Raw genomic sequence first — 18,723 nt, forward strand, 5'->3', positions numbered from 1 at the left:
TCTCACCATCTGCTACTCACCTTTTATCTCTAACCTCCTCATTTGGCCTTTCGCAGCTTACTAATTCTCCAACGCATGAAGACGGAAACTCCCTCGACTTGGTCTTCTCTCGGCTTTGTGCAGTGGATGATTTTGCAAACTACCCTCTCCCGCTCTCTGACACAATCTTCTTTTATTCTCTATCAAGAACTGCCAGGCTGCTCAGGTCACCCCCACTGTCCAGACTTATAGAAACATACAGGCCATTAACACCCAAAAACTTATGAAGAACTTGCAGTCTTCATTGGCCCCTATCTCCTCCCTCTCATGTCCTGATTCTGCATTGAAGCATTACAATGAAACACTTCAAAGTGCCCTGGATGAATTTGCACCCCCTGTAAATAGAACACCACAACGCAGACGGCGACAAACCTGGCACACGGTGCAAACACGTTTCCTGCAGCGGTGCGCCGAACGTCTGTGGAGAAAATCCAATCTACACAAAGATTTCATCCATTTTAAGTTTATGCTTAGGACATACAACACTGCCCTTCACCTCTCCAAACAAGCCTATTTCAACACCCTCATCACCTCACTGTCCAATAACCCGAAACGTCTCTTTGACACTTTTCATTCTCTACTCAACCCAAGAGTACAGGCCCCAACCACGGAGCTCTGAGCTGACGATCTGGCCAATTACTTCAAAGAAAAAAAATTGACCAGATTCGACAGTAAATTATCTCCCAATCACCTCATACCATGCACTGTCCTCCCTCCCCCACTGCATCTAGCCCACTCTCTGATTTTGAACCAGTCACAGAAGAAGAAGTAAGCAGGCTCCTTGCATCTTCTCGCCCAACCACCTGCACCAGTGACCCATTTCACATCTCCTCCAGTCCCTTTCCCCTGCTGTGACCCCTCACCTAACTAAAATATTTAACCTCTCTCTTCTGGTATTTTTCCCTCCTCATTTAAGCATACCATCATACATCCACTACTTAAAAATCCATCCCTCGACCAAAAATGGGCCGCTAACTATAGACCTGTCTCTAATCTTCCCTTCATCTCTAAACTCCTGGAACGCCTGGTCCACTCCCGTCTTATCCGCTATCTCTCAGAAAACTCTGTTCTCGACCCTCTCCAATCCGGTTTCCACTCTTTACACTCCACTGAAACTGCCCTCACTAAAGTCTCTAATAATCTGCTAACAGCTAAATCAAATGGTCATTACTCCATGCTAATTCTCTTGGATCTCTCTGCAGCATTCGACACTGTGGATCATCAGCTCCTCCTCACTATGCTCCATTCCATTGGCCTCAAGGACACCGTTCTCTCATGGTTCTCCTATCTCTCCGACTGCTCCTTTACTGTATCTTTTGCCGGTTCCTCCTCCTCTCACCTTCCCCATACTGTTGGGGTCCCTCAAGGATCGGTTCTAGGCCCCCTCCTCTTCTCCTTGTACACTGCCCCTATTGGTCAAACAATCAGTAGATTTGGTTTCCAGTACCATCTCTATGCTGATGACACCCAATTATACGCTACTTCTCCTGACATCACGCCAGCCTTTCTAGAAAACACCGCGATTGTCTAAACGCTGTGTCTAATATCATGTCCTCACTATATCTGAAACTGAACCTGTCAAAGACTGAACTCCTGGTGTTTCCTCCCTCTACTAATGTACCTATACCCGACATTGCCATTTCTGTGTGTGGTTCCACTATTACTCCCCAGCAACAGGCCCGCTGTCTTGGGGTCATACTTGATTCCGAGCTTTCCTTTGCCCCCCACATTTGATCACTGGCTCGCTCTTGTCATCTGCACCTCAAAAACATTTCTAGAATTCGACCTTTTCTTACTTTTGACTCTGCAAAAACTCTTACTGTTTCTCTTATTCATTCTCGTCTCGACTATTGTAACTCTCTTCTAATCGGTCTCCCTCTTACTAAACTCCCCTCTCCAATCTGTCTTGAATGCTGCAGCCAGGATCATATTCCTCACCAATTGTTACACCGATGCCTCTACCTTGTGCCAGTCATTACACTGGGTACCCATCCACTCCAGAATTCAGTATAAGCTTATTACCCTCACCCACAAAGCCCTCCATAGCTCAGCACCACCTTACATCTCCTCCCTTGTTTCAGTATACCACCCTACCCGTGCCCTCCTTTCTGCTGATGACCTGAGGTTAGCATCCTCAATAGTAAGAACCTCCCACTCCCGTCTCCAAGACTTTACACGTGCCGCGCCAATTCTTTGGAATGCACTTCCCAGGTCAATACGATTAGTCCCCAATCCCCACAATTTTAAGGGTGCCCTGAAAACGCATTTATTCAGACTGGCCTATCGCCTTAACACATTAACCTAATCTATCCCTGTGTGGCACAGCCAAAAGTTTTACCATAACCAGATTTCCCGCATCATGTTCCCACATGCTTTATGCATCCATTAGCCCTCTGTGTTTGTACTGTTACACACTTAACATTATGGCTGGTCCATACAATCTGGGCAACTGTTACCACCCACCTTTCATGTCTACCTCTTTCCTCATAGACTGTAAGCTTGCGAGCAGGGCCCTCTTTCCTCTTGGTATTTGTTATAATCTACTGTATGTGATTATTGTTATGCTGTAATGTCTATTGTCTGTACAAATCCCCTCTGAAATGTAAAGTGCTGCGGAATATGTCGGCGCTATAAAAATAAAATTTATTATTATTATTATTATTATTATTACCCATCTAAAATTCTTAGATTTCACTATATTAACTGTCTTGAAGTGCTGGTATTTTCCTGAAGTTCACTGAAGGATACCTAAACCTGAAAGACAAAAACCAAATGCATGCAATACAACATTAACATTAATGTATGAACGAGTTAGACAAATGTTTATAAGTAAGTTCCTTAATAATCCAGTGGATGGCCAACCTTCAAATTGGAGAAGCACCAATAGGCCAAACTTTCTCCAACCAAAATTGTAATCCAGTGTTTCTGTTCCAATCAGATGAGTGTCCTTTATGGTCTGAAAGTTTTTTCCGTCTAGACAGTAAATTGGTTCTCAACCAGTATAACTAGGATAACCTCCAATATAGGCCTAATGAAAGATTTGGAGTCACTCTGCTTAGTAACTGTAGCAACCACTTTACGCACCTTAGCATATTTGCTTTGCTTGGAAAGGTTTCTTTTATGAGAATAAGATCTCCTTCTTGTAAGTTCAATTTTACTTGTTGCCTTTTTCTTCATCCTTGGAGGAGAGTAAGTTACTCCCTTTTCCACCTACTTCAAAAACAGCTGTATGTTGAACAAGTTTACACTGCCTCTGATATTTGTTGCACGGAAATTACAACCTTTACTACAAAAAGATGCCCGATTGAAATCCATTTTTCCAGACCCCCCACTGCTGTGTTTTAGGCAGCCCCCAAATTTAAGAAGCATCATTGTCAGAAGCTCCCTGTCCTCTCCAACAGCTACAGGAACCTTTCCTTGCAACCAGAAAAAACGTAAAACCTGTCCATTTATAATGACCACGGACAAGATAAAGATCCCCAACTCACATCAGGACTACAAGATCCCAGGTACTTTCACCTGCATTACATCTAATGTGGTGTACTTAATTATTTGTACTAAATGTCCAACTGGGAGTCTGTATGTGGGGGAGACAGGGCAAAAGCTTAGAACAAGGATGAATGCTCATCGTCACACAATAAGAGAAAAAAGAATGGATCTACCTGTGGCAAAACATTTCTGTATCCCTGATCACAGCAGCGTGGATATTAAATTACTGGTATTGAAAGGAAACGTCAATTCTCAGAGAGAGAGACGAGTTTGGGAGTACAAATTTATGACGAACTTTGACACTCTCAGTGCTGGAATGAATGTGTCGCATGGATTTATGTCTTTTTACATCAATTAAGGAATTTCCTTTTAAAACCGTGTGGGGGCATCACAACACAGAACTAGACCCCAATCAGAGGACCATAAAACATCCGGACTCCTTATCTATGAACTGGTCCAATGTTTATATTTATGTTTCTCCTCTCCCATATTGATAGTTCTGCTTCACGTCACTTGTCTTATCTATTGCATTTTTTCTAGGCTGTATTGTGCATAAATATGTGACTTCAGATTTTGTATTAGTCTAGCCTGATGAAGAGACCTGAGTAGTCTCGAAAGCTTGCAATGTGTTACCATCTTTTCAGTTAGCCATTAAAAGGTATCAACTACTGAGGACTCTCAATCCTGAATATTTTTCTATCTACTGGCTAACACGGTACAAAGATATACATCTTTCCTGTATCAAAATGAGTGAGGAGAGTGACTGGAGTTAAGAATAGTAGAAAATTCTGGATTCTGGATGCACAGACACAGGAACAAGACGTCTTGAGTTTACAATAGCGGACACTTCAGCTAAGAAGGTGGTCAAAGTCTTATGAGTGAGTCTTGAAAGGATTAAGATCATCAACGTAGATTCCAATATCCTATGGGAGATGCCTATAATTCATTCCCATGATTTACCCATATGAGAAGCAAGAGGAGGATTGAAGACCCGCAAACAATCATTATTTGCCAGAAGTCCTGGATTGTTGATGAATTCATTTGTAATTCTCAACAGAAATCTCCAAGTTGGTTCCACTATCACATCTTAAGTGGTTTATTGGTCCTCTGAATGCAAGAAATCATTGTAAGGCATTGATGAAACTGGAGGAATCCATGAATTCCATCACTTCTATGTGAATAGCATGTACACATGTAAATTATTATTATTATTATTATTAATTTATATAGCACCATTGATTCCATGGTGCTGCACATGAGAAGGGGTTACATACAAATTATAGATATCACTTACAGTAAACAAACTTACAATGACAGACTGATACAGAGGGGAGAGGACCATGCCCTTTCGGGCTTACATGCTACAGGATGGTGGGGAAGGAGTCAGTAGGTTGGTGAGTTGCAGCAGTTCCGGTGTTGGTTGAGGTGATATCTCCGGTAGTGGTGAGGAGGTAGTGGGGTCATTGCAGGCTGTAGGCTTTCTTGAATAGGTGGGTTTTCAGGTTCCGTCTGAAGGATCCGAATGTGGTTGATAGTCGGACATGTTGGGGCAAAGAATTCCAGAGGATGGGGCTATTCGGGAGAAGCCTTGGAGGCGGTTGGGTGAGGAGCGAATAAGTGTGAAGGAAAGAAGGAGGTCTTAGGACGACCGGAGATTACGTGAGGGGAGGTATCAGGAGATTAGTTCAGAGACATATGGGGGAGACAGGTTATAGATGGCCTTGTAGGTCAGTATTAGGAATTTGAACTGGATGCGCTGAGGGAATGGAAGCCAGTGAAGAGATTTGCCAGAGGGGAGAAGCGGAGGAGTAGCGAGGAGAGAGATGAATTAGTCGGGCAGCAGAGTTAAGGATGGACTGGAGAGGTGCGAGGGTGTTAGCAGGGAGACCACAGAAAAGGATGGTGCAGTAGTCGAGGCGGGAGTTGATGAGGGCATGCAGAAGCATTTTAGTAGATTGAGGGTTGAGGAAAAGACGGATTCTGGAAATATTTTTCAGCTGGAGGTGACAGGAGGTAGAAAGAGCTTGGATGTGTGGTTTGAAGGACAGGGCAGAGTCAAGGGTTACTCCGAGGCAGCGGACTTCTGATACTGGGGCAAGCGTGATGTCATTAATTGTGATAGATAGGTCAGGTATGAAAGATCTGTGAGATGGAGGAAAGATGATGAGTTCAGATTTGTCCACATTGAGCTTGAGGAAGCGAGAGGAGAAGGAGGATATAGCTGATAGACACTCCGGGATTCTGGACAGCAGAGAGGTGATGTCTGGGCCAGAGAGGTAGATCTGACTGTCATCAGGATAAAGGTAGTACTGGAGTCCATGGGACTTTATGAGTTGACCCAGGCCAAGGGTTTAAATTGAGAAGAGTAGGGGTCCTAGAACAGAGCCTTCGGGGACTCCAACAGAGAGAGGGTGGGATGAGGAAGTAGTGTGGGAGTGGGAGATGCTGAATGTGCAGTTTGAAAGGTATGAGGAAATCCAGTATAGTGCGAGGTCTGTGATGCCAAAGGAGGAGAGGATCTGTAGTAGGAGGCAGTGGTCAACTGTGTCAAATGCAGAGGACAGGTCTAGAAGCAGGAGTATAGAGTATTGTCCATTTGCTTTGGCTGTAAGTAAGGCCGGTTTCACATTTGCGCTTCAGGGCGCAGCAACAGCCTGCGCACGGCCGCCACTAAGCCCCGCCCCCTGCCAGACCTCCGCTGGTAGCTCCGCCTCCGGGCACATGACGCTGTATGCGTCATGCGCCCCCTATCTTTATCACTGAGGACGCAGGCCATGCGCAGTATGCGTTTTTGCATCAAAAGGACGCAGGCGCCGCCAAACGCATACTGCGCACGGCCTGCGTCCTCAGTGATAAAAATAGGGGATGCATGACGCATGCAGCTTCATGCGCCCGGAGGCGGAGCTACCGGTGGAGGCTCAGCAGGGGGCGGGGCTTAGCGGCGGCCGTGCGCAGGCCGTCGCTGCGCCCTGAAGCGCAAATGTGAAACCGGCCTAAGTCATTAGTAATTTTGGTCAGGGCTGTCTCAGTGGAGTGATGGGGGTGGAAACCAGATTGTAGATTGTCAAAGAGCAAGTTAGATGAGAGGTGGGAGGAAAGTTCAGAGTGGACGTGCAACTCCAGGAGTTTGGAAGCGAATGGGAGCAGTGATATTGGGCTATAGCTGGACATAGCTGTTGGGTCGAGAGTTTGCTTTGTAAGGATAGGCGTGATTGTGGCATGTTTAAAAGCAGAAGGGAAGGTATCGGACGTTAGCAATAGGTTGAAGAGGTGGGTTAGGGATGGGATAAGAGTGGTGGTGAGGTTGGGGAGGAGGTGGGATGGGATGGGGTCAAGTGCACAGGTTGTGAGGTGCGATTTGGAGAAGAGTCGATTAAGCTCCCCTTCAGTGATGTTGGATAAGGAGTTTATGGGGTTTGGGCATTGGTCTGATATACAAAGGGGTTGTGGTGGTTGAACAATGAAGACTTGCCTTGTTTGGTCAATCTTATTTTTGAAGTGTGTTGCAAAGTCCTCAGCACAGATGAGGGGGGTTGTAGAGGGCTGTGGTGGGCAGAGGAGGGAGATGAAAGTTTTGAATAACTGTTTGGGATTGTAGGATAGGGAAGATACGTGTCAATAGCTGATAGTCAATAGTTTAAATGACCAACAAACCTCAGCATGATTTTACTGTCGATTACTGCTCGCCTTCTTCTCTGCTCGCTTTCTCAAACTGAACATGGACAAAACAGAATTCATCTTTCCCTCATCTCACTCTACCCCTCCACCAGACCTATCCATCAATGTCAACGGCTGCTCTCTTTCCCCAGTCCCGCACGCTTGGTGCCTTGGGGTGATCCTCGACTCTGCGCTCTCTTTCAAACCACATATCCAAGCCCTCGCCTCCTCCTGCCGCCTCAAACTCAAAAATATTTCCCGGATCCGCTCATTCATCAACCATGAAACCACAAAAACACTAGTGCATGCTCTTATCATCTCCCGCCTCGACTACTACAACCCCCTACTCTCTGGCCTCCCCTCTAGCACTCTGGCTCCGCTCCAGTCCATCCTACACTCTGCTGCCTGACTAATCCACCTGTCTCCCCGCTATTCCCCAGCCTCCCCCCTATGCCAGGCCCTTCACTGGCTTCCTATCACCCAGAGACTCCAATTCAAAACCCTAACCATGACATACAAAGCCATCCACAACCTGTCTCCTCCATACATCTGTGACATTGGCTCTAGATACCTACCCGCACGCAACCTTCGATCATCTCAAGATCTCCTTCTCTACTCCCCCCTTATCTCTTCTTCCCACAACCGCATGCAAGACTTCTCCCGTGCTTCCCCCATACTCTGGAACTCCCTGCCGCAACACATCAGACTCTCACCATCAACGGAAACCTTCAAGAAGAACTTGAAGACCCACCTGTTCTGACAAGCCTACAGCCTGCAATGATCCTCGGTCTACTGAACCACAGCAAGACCTGCTCTACCCTCTCCTACTGTATCCTCACCCACCCCTGTAGACTGTGATCCCTCGCGGGCAGGGTCCCCTCTCCTTATGTACTTGTGTGTCCCTTGTCTTACACGTTTACTATACTTGTCTATATTTCCCCTTTTCACATGTATAGGGCCATGGAATAAATGGCGCTATATAAATGCATAATAATAATAAAATAATAAATACGTGGGTTGTGAAGTAGGCCTGTTTAGCAGAGGTGAGGGCAGATTTGAAAGCGAGTGTCGCCTGTTTGAATGCAATGAAGTCATCTTGCAAATTTGTTTTCTTCCAACGCCGCTCTGCAGCCCTGGACACTTGCCGGAGATTTTAGTGGTGTTATTGTGCCAGGGTTGTCTGTTGATACGTCGCATTCTGCCATGAACGAGAGGGGCGACCGTTTCAATAGCTGATAGTCAATAGTTTAAATGACCAACAACCCTCAGCATGATTTTACTGTCGATTACTGCTTTTCAATAGACATTGGGACCTTTTTTAGGAACATCTTGGTTTTCATATATGCATTTCAATTTGTTGCAAAAAAAACATTCTGCTGCACATTGTGTATTACAAACAACTCCTTCAGAGTAATGTTTTCAGCAGAAAGAGGCTTATGACACATGTGCCAACCACAGCAATCAGCGTAACAATCTTTATTGCAGTAGCACTGTACAGTGTGAAGTAAACTTGCAATGATGCTAACAAGCATTTTCCATCTAGAGAAGCATTCAAATAGTTGACTGTGTTCAAATCTGTCCAATAAATTATTTAGCTTATCATGGAACTCATCTCTGGTGGTCTCAAAGTTCTCTCTGACCTTCGGTGTCGGTTTGGTTACACATTTAGAATGTATGCCAAGTTCTGCAGTAACACTCTGCTGTCGGTGCATCTGTGTTGTCAGGAACATGATGCATTTGATTCCCAGAAGAATCGATGGAGCTTTTAGTGGATATGCCTTAGCTAAGATGGTGGACGGTTCTAGACTTGCTAGCTTACTGTGCATATGCACTCAGACACTGTAGACTTAGGTCAATTGTAACTATTCTGCCACTGATGTACAAAAGTGAGATTTGTCTGAAGAATGTGACCACAGATCTCTGTTCAAACAGTAGTAGATTTATAACCCGCTATCCTCTCCTCTCTAGTCTGTCCAGCTGCACAAGGTTGATCCAGGAAGGAAGATATAGTTGACAAACTTTTAGGTAGTTTATCAACAGTACTTTGACAAATGATGAGGTTGAGATGTCAGAGAAGATGAATGGATGAGGATGAGGTAGAAGGTGGAGGATAGAGGTAACAGGAGAATTCTCTCTCCAGTCCTGATGCACACTCCTGCCAAGATGGCACTGACCAGAAAGAAACATTGTGAGGAAAGAAGATAGATGGAGTTACAGAGAGAGAGAGGCATGGTGGGAAATTACAGCTGCTGTACATGAGAACACATAATAACAATGGCTAGTAGATGGCATCCAAGGACAACAAACTCTTTAACAAGCATAATAATACAAGAAAGACATTCTATGTACAGTATGTCCTAGTAATATCTGTAAGCCCTGAAGAAGATGGCAGGACAGCACAGACAGTGTTAAAATTGCAAGATATTTTATTATTTTTCATATAGTCATATGAAAGGGTAGCAGAAAATATGAAAAATACTATGTTTAACATAAAATCCCTATTTAAACCAAAACTTATTTTTCAATAATATATTTCATTTAAAAATCAAAGCTATAAAGAGAAACATCCACTTCAAAACAATCTAAAAAACAGTTGTTTTTTCTTTTTAAAATGCTGTGTATGTATGAACCTACCTATGAACTACACAGTGAACTCCCAATTCTCCCCCAACAAATTGTACTAAATGTTAACCCCTTATTGATCTGGCTTGAAAAGGGCTTAGAAGGTTATTCCTAAAAAATCTGCCTGACAGCAGCTTAGGGTACCGTTACACATAGCGACGCTCCATCGATCCCGACAACGATACGACCTGTTAAGGATCGCTGGTACGTTGCTACATGGTCGCTAGTAAGCTGTCAAACAGGCAGATCTACTCAAAGACGCAGTAACAATATAGCAATCTGTATAACAACCTCGGCAGTCGTTGGGACCTTGTCACACAGCAGCTATTCTGACGACTCAGACCTCGATAGGCGTGCTTCAGCATTGCCTTTTCCACGCCCCTCTGCTCCGACTGGTGGCCACTACTGCGCTATCACTATGCAGTTTGCTTCAGCGTCCCTGTCTGAGTCGCTAGTGCACTATTTATTCGTGCATCCACAGTCACTGACACGGGGACCCGCGATTATTATAACTGTACATGTTAAATGTTATGATTGCACATAATTGATAGCTGACCTATAAAAGGAAATGCTGCAAATATCCTAATTTGAGACCACCAATCGGAGCTGAGGGGGCGTTGAAAAGACAAAGCAAAATCACTCCTGCGTCCCTGAGTTCTGAGTCGCCAACGAGGTCGCTCATCGTTGTTATGGCATTAAACACAGCGATGCATGCTGTCCAGCGGGACACCAATAATCAAAAAATGGCCTAGGACATTCGAGCACGATCAGTGATATCGCAGCTGGGGGCCGGTCGCTGCTACGTGTCGCACGTAGCGAGATTGCTGGCGAGGTCGCTGTTGCGCCACAAAACCAGTGACATTTCAACGATCTTGCTAACGATCTCGCTATGTGTGAAGTACCCCTTAGCATTAGGGGCAGCTACCAGTCAGTGTCAGGGGCATGGTTATAGAAGTCGCTCTCTATACACAGAGCGGTGACTGAACCCATGCCGTGGCTGAAACCGGGACGCTACCGGTAAAGATAAAGATAATTTTCTTGGCAGCGGGGGTCTAAGTGCAGGCGCCTTGTAGGTTCAAACCACTCTTAACCTGCAGATTAACCCAATATCTTCAGGTTAATAGAAATTTTACCGTGACAGTCTATCAAGTTCAACCTATAGCCTAACATGTTGATCCAGAGAAAGGCACTAATAATGTTGGCACTCTGAATTTAGCAACATAAGAGCAAAATAAATGTGCTAAAATTGGCTGGATGATAAAGATTGGGAAAACTCTGATTCTGAAGATGCTAATATAAAAATGTGATGATAAGCTTTATATTAAGGTATTTATAATTAAGTTAAAACACATCAGTAGCCAAAATGATGTTTTCTGTATAATTGGAATAATAAAATAAAATTCCTATAGTAATAATAGTTTGCACTTTGTTAGGGCTATTTTTTTCATTAATTATCACTACAGATCTCATGAATCTCACACGTGAATCTAAATAAAAACTTTGAAAATTCAGGGGGTTTGATCCTGTTCAGCCATCTTAAAATACATAATTTAACATCTTGCTCTATGAGCTGACAGGTGATTGACATGATCAAACATTTTCTGCTGAGTAACAGTAAATATGATGGATCAAAGCTGCCACTCAAGCTCCAGTATTTAGACGTATTTAGATGGTGACAATTAAAACTATCATTTGCTCTTACAATTTCCCAAAATATAACTCAGTGCGTCTAATTACTCCCAGAATATCACTATAGCTTAAAAATGATAGCTATTAATGTTTTTATAGTGACTTGCTTATATGTATTTTTAATGTATATTGAAGATTTCATACTCCCTCACAGATAATTGCGGTAAATATTTTCAAACTAATAATAATAATTTTATTTCTATAGCGCCGACATATTCCCCAGCAGTTTACATTTTAGAGGGGACTTGTACAGACAATAGACATTACCCCTAGAGGGGTCTGGTTTCTAAAATGGGGTCACGTGTGGGGGTTTTCCACTGTTTAGGCACATCAGGGCATCTCCCAACGCGACATGGTATCTTGATTCCAGCCAATTTTGCATTCTAAAAGTCAAACTGTGCTCCTTCCCTATCGATCCCTGTTGTGCGCCCAAACAGTAGTTTTTCACCACATATGGAATATTGGCGTACTCAGAATAAATTGCACAACCAATTGTGTGGTCCATTTTTTCTTGTTACCCTTGTGAAAATTAAAACTTGAGGGCCAAAATAACATTTTTGTAGGAAAAAAGTGTTTTTTTAAATTTTCACGACTCAACATTATACAATTCTGTGAGGCTCCTGGGGGTTCAAGGTGCTCACCATGAATCTAGATAAATTCCTTGAGGGGTGTAGTTGCCAAAATGGGGTCACTTGTTACACAAATGAGGGGCTCTCCAAACAGACATGGTGTCCTGTTATGATTAGGTCACCGAGGAGGATAGCCGGGGAATAAGCTAGGCAACCAGAAAACCAGAAAGGTTGGTAACTAAGCGGATTGCAGACCCCTAAAACTAACAACACTACTAGAATTAGCCGTGGGACGTACCTACGATGCCCTAGACGCCTCGGCACAGCCAAAGAGTTAAGCCTAAAGCAAGAAAGGGGAAAGCTAAACTGCCCCGGAGTAGAACCCCAAAGGAATAGACAGCCCCCAAACATATATTGCCGGTGAGACAAGATGAAGCACAAACACAGGCAGAAAATAGAGTAAGCAAATGATGGGACCCAAACTGTCTAGATAGAACAGGACAGAAAAGATACTGTCTGCAATCATGCAAAAAACCCTAAGAAAAATCCAACACATCTGATATGAAAAAATACTGAGGCCATATGACCTCTCTAGATCAGAATTCTGGTGTGAACTGGAAGCAAAACAAAAGATACTGATATAACAGGGGACTAGCAATACTGAACAGACTGACATAAGCTGTGGCATATGGAACGGGGTCCAGCACTGGTCCCAGCAGGGAACAATGCTGAACCCACAGAGCAAAGCAGAAAGCAGAGAAAGACAAAAACTGGATCAAATGCAAAAGGCTTCCAGCAAACAATTAACTTATCTGAATGATGCAGGACCAAGCAGGGGGCAAGCGGACTTCAAAATGCACAGGACGAAAACCAAATCACCAGCAACAACTGAGGGAAGCTTGCTGACTTAAATCTTCCCAGTCTGTAACACCTGACTTCCAATCATCCTCTTCAGATGATTGACTTCTGTCAACCCGACCAGCTCCACTACCCACAGAAACCACCAGAGGGAGACCAAACTCAGAAGTCAGGTCAAGTGTTCACAACAGCGTCCGCTATTGATTCCAGACAATTTGTCATTCCATAAATAAAATTGTGTACCCTCCCTTCCGAGCCCTGTCGTGCACCTAAACAGTAGTTTTCCACCACATATGGAGTATCATTGTACTCAGAAGAAAGTGCACAACAAATTTTATGGTACATTTTCTACTGTTATCCTTGTGAAAATGCAAAATTTGAGACTAAAGTAACATTTTTGTGGGAAAAAGTAAAACTTTAATTTTTTTCTTCCACATTGCCTTAGTTCCTATGATGCACCTAAACTTCTTGGATGTGGTTTTCAGCAGTTTGAGGGGTGCAGTTTTTAGAATGATGTCACTTTTGGGTATTTTCTGTCATATAGGCCCCTCAAAGTCATTTCAAATGTGATGTGGTACCTACAAAAATTGATTTTGTAAATGTTGAAAAAATTAGAAATTGCTGATGAACTTTTAACCCTTTTAACTTCCTAAAAAAATAATAAGCTTCAAAAATTGTGCTCATGTAAAGTAGATGTCGTAAATATTATCAATTAACTATTTTGTGTGACATCACTCTGGTTTAAGTGCATGAAAATTTTAATTTTAGCTGAATTTCTGATATTTTTAGAAATAAATGTAAGTCATATCGAACAAATTTTACCACTATCATGAAGTACAATATATCATGAAAAACAGTCAAAAAATATTTTGGATACATTGAAGTGTTCCAGACTTATTACCACATGGATTGACACTGGTCAGAATTGTAAAAATTGGCCTGGTTACAAAGATGAACACAGGCTCTGGGTTAATGGTAAGGGCAATTGAGAATGTATGTTCTCGAGCATTTTGCTTAAAAGGTTAATAGTGTGGGGGTTTACTCCCTCTGGCAGTGATTCAGGTAGACACAGGAAGCAAGTTCTCATGATCAAACTGTGAGTGGTTTATTAAAAGTCCATAAACCATTCCAGGTCACACGAAAAAGCATCCTTGTCTTGGCACAAAGGGCAAAACTAAACAGAATAGTCCATATATCAGATACAGTTTCACAGAGCAGACTCACCCATTCAAAGGTAAATCCATAAAAAAGGGGGAGACAGAAGCGCACAATAGGGTCTTATCCAGTGATATAAACGTTTCACAGATATGGATCCACTCACCTGGTTCAGTTGTGTGGAACACAACAACCATAAGCACAAATGGGTAGGATCCGATGAACTGCAGCAATCAGCCGGTCACTGGAATTGCATATATAGGAAGGAGAGAAGTCCGGCTTTCAGGATCGTGCTGTTCCAGTCCAAAGTTCACAAGGAGTTAATCCAAGGACCAAGCAGTGATTATAACTTTCTTTTTATTCCATAAACTCTACGCGTTTCGTGTACACACTATACACTTTTGCTCCTGAGGAAGTGTACAGTGTGTACACGAAACGCGTAGAGTTTCTCTCCTTCCTATAAAGGTAAATCCAGACATAGTCAGCCTCTAGCAGAGGGTGACCAATATACAATAGGTCTTTACACCTCCACAAACAGACAGACTCTAAGGGCCCCATCAAACATAGCGATCTCGCTAGCGAGATCGCTGCTGAGTCACAAGTTTTGTGACACAACAGCGATCTCACCAGCGAGATCGCTGCGTGTGACAGCGATCAGCGACCGGCCCCCCTGCCGTTATCGCTGATCGCTGTAGGAAACCGCTGGATATTTCTTTTGTCGCTGGTCTCCCGCTGGCCAGCGTGCGTCCCTTAGATACCCGATGTGTACGTTAGTTACCAGCGCGCTGATGCAGGGAGCTGGTAACTAACGTACACAACGGGTACACAACAAGTATCTAAGGGACGCACGTCCCTTGGATATCCGATGTGTATGTTAGTTACCAGCTCCCTGCATCAGCGCGCTGGTAACTAACGAACACAGCGATGCCGCGCGCTCGGCGTCGCTGTGCTGATCGCTGGTGAAGCTGTCTGTGTGACAGCTCGCCAGCGATCACATAGCGACTCACCTGCGATCTTGACATGTTGATATCATTGTCGGGATCGCTGGTGAGTCGCTATGTGTGACTCCAGCTTAAGGCAGCTGAGTTGCAATAAATAGGCCATTCAAACCCTGTGGTGGAAATATGGGAACGGCCAGTCCGATCCAGCTCTTCTGCTAAAACTTAGATCCAAAATCCAGGCCCATTAAAAAAAACTCTCAGACACAACTTTGCTGGAGCCTTCTCTTTGGGCTTTGCATCACTGAGGCTAACCACCTCAGTAACACATATCTCCCATCTAGGACCTATCCAGCTACATCTTTACAACTATACAGTTTGAAACCTAGGTGGTGTTTTTTTACATTTATATTTTTTCTTTTTCGATTAAATATCAACTTGTTTTTACCATAACATTATTAAAAGCATTGTGCAATAAAGTGCAAGTTGTTTGATCTTTGGTGTTTCCACAAACTTCTAAATTTCACGCTTGCCTATTTTTATAAATGCCATAAATAATTAAAAGTCAGGGGTCATTAAGAACTGACCTTTCACCTAGAAACATTTAGCGGAACTATCTCGTGTAAATCATCTTAGTCTCAATTTTAAAAAAAATATCGGATTATCCCACTTCCAATAGATTTTATTTCCTTCCCCATTCAGTATTGTAGCCAGTGTTACTGTGATGGTATAGAACATGGTTAATGTCCTGTTCTCGCAGGGTTAACTTTTGCTGGCCTCCCTTTGGATCTGGGAGGGGTATTTACCCACTCCAGACTAGGATTCCCTGTCAGTTATACTGTTGTTCTGGCTGTGTGTCTGACCCCTGGTGTGCGTGTATACTGCTTTGCTTGTTTGCTTCCCGTGCTTCCCGTGTATGACCCAGTCTGTCCCTTCACTCTGTTCTCTGTCTCACATTTTGGTACTATTGTCTTCTCCGGTTCTGACCTCCTGGCTTGGCTATCATTACTCTGTTACCGTTTGCCCCTATTGTACCATCTATTGCCCATTCTGGTTTACTGATCTATTTCTTCGTCCTGACTATCCATTCTGTCTATTCCTTTGGTACTATCATGCTATCTCGTGCTTAGACCCCGGCCTGATCTGGTTTACGTCTCTGTCTATGCCCCTTGGTAACATTGTCCCGTAGTTACCCTTTTAGGAGTTTTCCTCAGCTCCTAGCTCTCTGGAGTTTAGCTGGTTTCCTAGGTAAGGGGTGTCTGCTTGCATACCCTATTATTTAGAGCCTGCAAAAGTTGCTTTGAAGATGCCTCTACTTACAGCACAGGAGATCACACAATTCAGACCAGCAGCACGGCCATGCCGTTGGTCGGAACTATTAGTCTTTAAGAGCACCATTCCACTGCTTCCTGACTTGCTACTTGGTGTGGTGCGATCCTAATGAAAAAAGAATAGACCACACCTTTAACTTATATATAAAGAATGGCTCAAAATTATAGTTTGGTTTTCAACAATAACTTATTTGACAGCAAAATAACTATTCTCCTCTCAGTTGTTCCGTCATTAAATCTTTTTTTTATACAATTTATACATTATCACTTATCCATAAAATAGAGGGTGACTTACAGAGAGCTGATCTAGCAGGCAAGTCCCATTTGGCTTCTCCTCGCTCCACTCCACTTAACTAGCAGGTCTCTCCCTATGCGTGTGTGTATAGAGAGAGACTTGACAGTCAGAGGAACAGGGCAGAGAGAATCTACTCAGAGATCTGCCTCCTAAACTAAACCATCCTAGTTGCATGGTTCTCACCCCTATACCTCCTCTGAAATGCCACAGTGTTTGAAAGTACAACATACATGGTTGAAATGTCAGAGTTGGACACTGATTCTTGTGCAGCTTGCATCCGCTCTCAGATTCACTTTAATTAAAAAAAGAATCCCACAAAATTGCCATAGCCTGTTCAACAAGCAATTATGTACCATATATTGATTGCATATTTATTTTAAGCTGAAATTATGTAAGGAGCTGCAGGCATTATCTTCTTTCCCCCTTCCCCTATACTATTACATAGCAATCATATGCCACATTAGCCCCGCTGGGAAAATTATTGTATTTCGCCCAATGAAATAATAGACAATGAAATGCAATATCTTTAGACAAGCATAATGGTGATGGTGCCACAGTATAACTACCTGATATGACCATGCATGATGTGTAACCTTAGCATCTACTTTTTATATTGACCATAGAAATATAATAAATAAATTATCATTGCTTTTCAGTAGAAAAAAATAAGGTAATCTCTATGTTTTATTTTCTGTCTTTCATAGCTATTGAACTAGAATTTTCAGTGGATCTGGGGCTCACATGGAATCCTGTACTTAAAGATTGCCTACCTACAAACGTGGAATGTAATAAGTATCAACTACAAAGAGTTTTGGTGTCTGACACCTTTAATAAATGGACCAGGTTTACGCTGCCTCTCCCTGAATATACAAGGTACACAAAAACAGTGTATTGGCTTATTGAACATATTTATACTATTGCTTATAATTAGCGATGGGCGAACCCGTGGATGTTCGAGTCCAGCAGGTTCCGCCAAACATCTAAAAAATGTTTTGTAACCCGGACACCATTCAGATGAATTAGGGACCTGAACATCTGTTGCTTGCCATGTGTCATGCCCGCTATGTCTGTTATGCCGCATGACCCCTGGAGCAGTGTGCACACGCACCGAACTGTCATGCCCACTATGTCTGTTATGCCACATGACCCCTAGAGCAGTGTGCACGCACACCAAACTATCATGCCCGCCATGTCTGTTATGCTGCTTGACCCCTGGAGCAGTGTGCACGCGCACCAAACTGTCATGCCCGCCATGTCTGGTATGCTGCATGACTCCTGGAGCAGTGTGCACGCGCACCGAACTATCATGCCCGTTATATCTTATGCTGCAAGATCCCTGGAGCAGTGTGCACACGCAACTCGTGACTGTTGTGCTGCAAGATGCCTGGAGCAGTGTGCACGCGCACCTCATCTCATGGCTGCCCGTCATTGCCAGTGCGCATGTGTGCTTTACCTCATGGCTGCACGCCGTTGCTGGGTGACCACCCATCTCTGCTCTGCCTGCAGCGATCCTCTCTATGATCCTGGAGACCCTGACCATGTGACCTTTCCTATGGTCCAGCACAGTCTGACCCAGCTATCCTCTCTATGGTCCTGGAGGACTCTACCATGTGGTCCTCTCTATGGTCTTGGAGGACTCGACCATGTGATCCTCTCTATGATCCTGGAGGATCTGAACCGGAAGTCCTTTCCTGGTCCTGACCCAGAAGTGCAGGTGCTAATGCCCTATATCAGACCACCCCTTCCTATGGTCGGGGCCTGAGTATCGTGTTGCTTCCCTGCATGGCTGCTTGGTCACTCCCTGTATTCTGTGCCCCTGGACTCTGCCCTGTAGTGCGTCTCTGCACACGCTCTGTGCTTGTACTCTGCCTCTTGTCCCGTGCCTTGTCTTGTGTTGTCTCTCATGCTGTGTTTGTCCTAGCTATTCTTAGACTTGTAGTACTTCCTCTGTTTTCTGCCTTAGCCTGTTTTGCTGTGTCTCGTCTTAGCTATTCTTGGACTTGAAGTACTTCCGCTACTAGCTCTGTACTCTGCTCTATGTCTCTGTCCTACGGTGATCTCTAGCACATTCCTGTCTAGTC

General features: G+C 43.8%; 1 protein-coding gene across 3 annotated transcripts in view; it reads left to right on the forward strand.

The window, feature by feature from the left end:
- The window catches only part of RELN (reelin), a 1,162,997-nt gene that overhangs the window by 1,056,605 nt on the left and 87,669 nt on the right, over positions 1–18,723 (forward strand). For all 3 annotated transcript variants that reach the window (XM_073573631.1, XM_073573629.1, XM_073573630.1), the window contains exon 46: positions 17,347–17,515. In XM_073573631.1, coding sequence (XP_073429732.1) covers positions 17,347–17,515 — 169 coding nt within the window. The remainder of the gene's footprint in view (positions 1–17,346; positions 17,516–18,723) is intronic.

Source organism: Dendrobates tinctorius, unplaced genomic scaffold (genome assembly GCF_039654945.1).
Source record: "Dendrobates tinctorius isolate UK_male_01 unplaced genomic scaffold, ASM3965494v1 ptg000035l, whole genome shotgun sequence".
Taxonomy (NCBI): domain Eukaryota; kingdom Metazoa; phylum Chordata; class Amphibia; order Anura; family Dendrobatidae; genus Dendrobates; species Dendrobates tinctorius.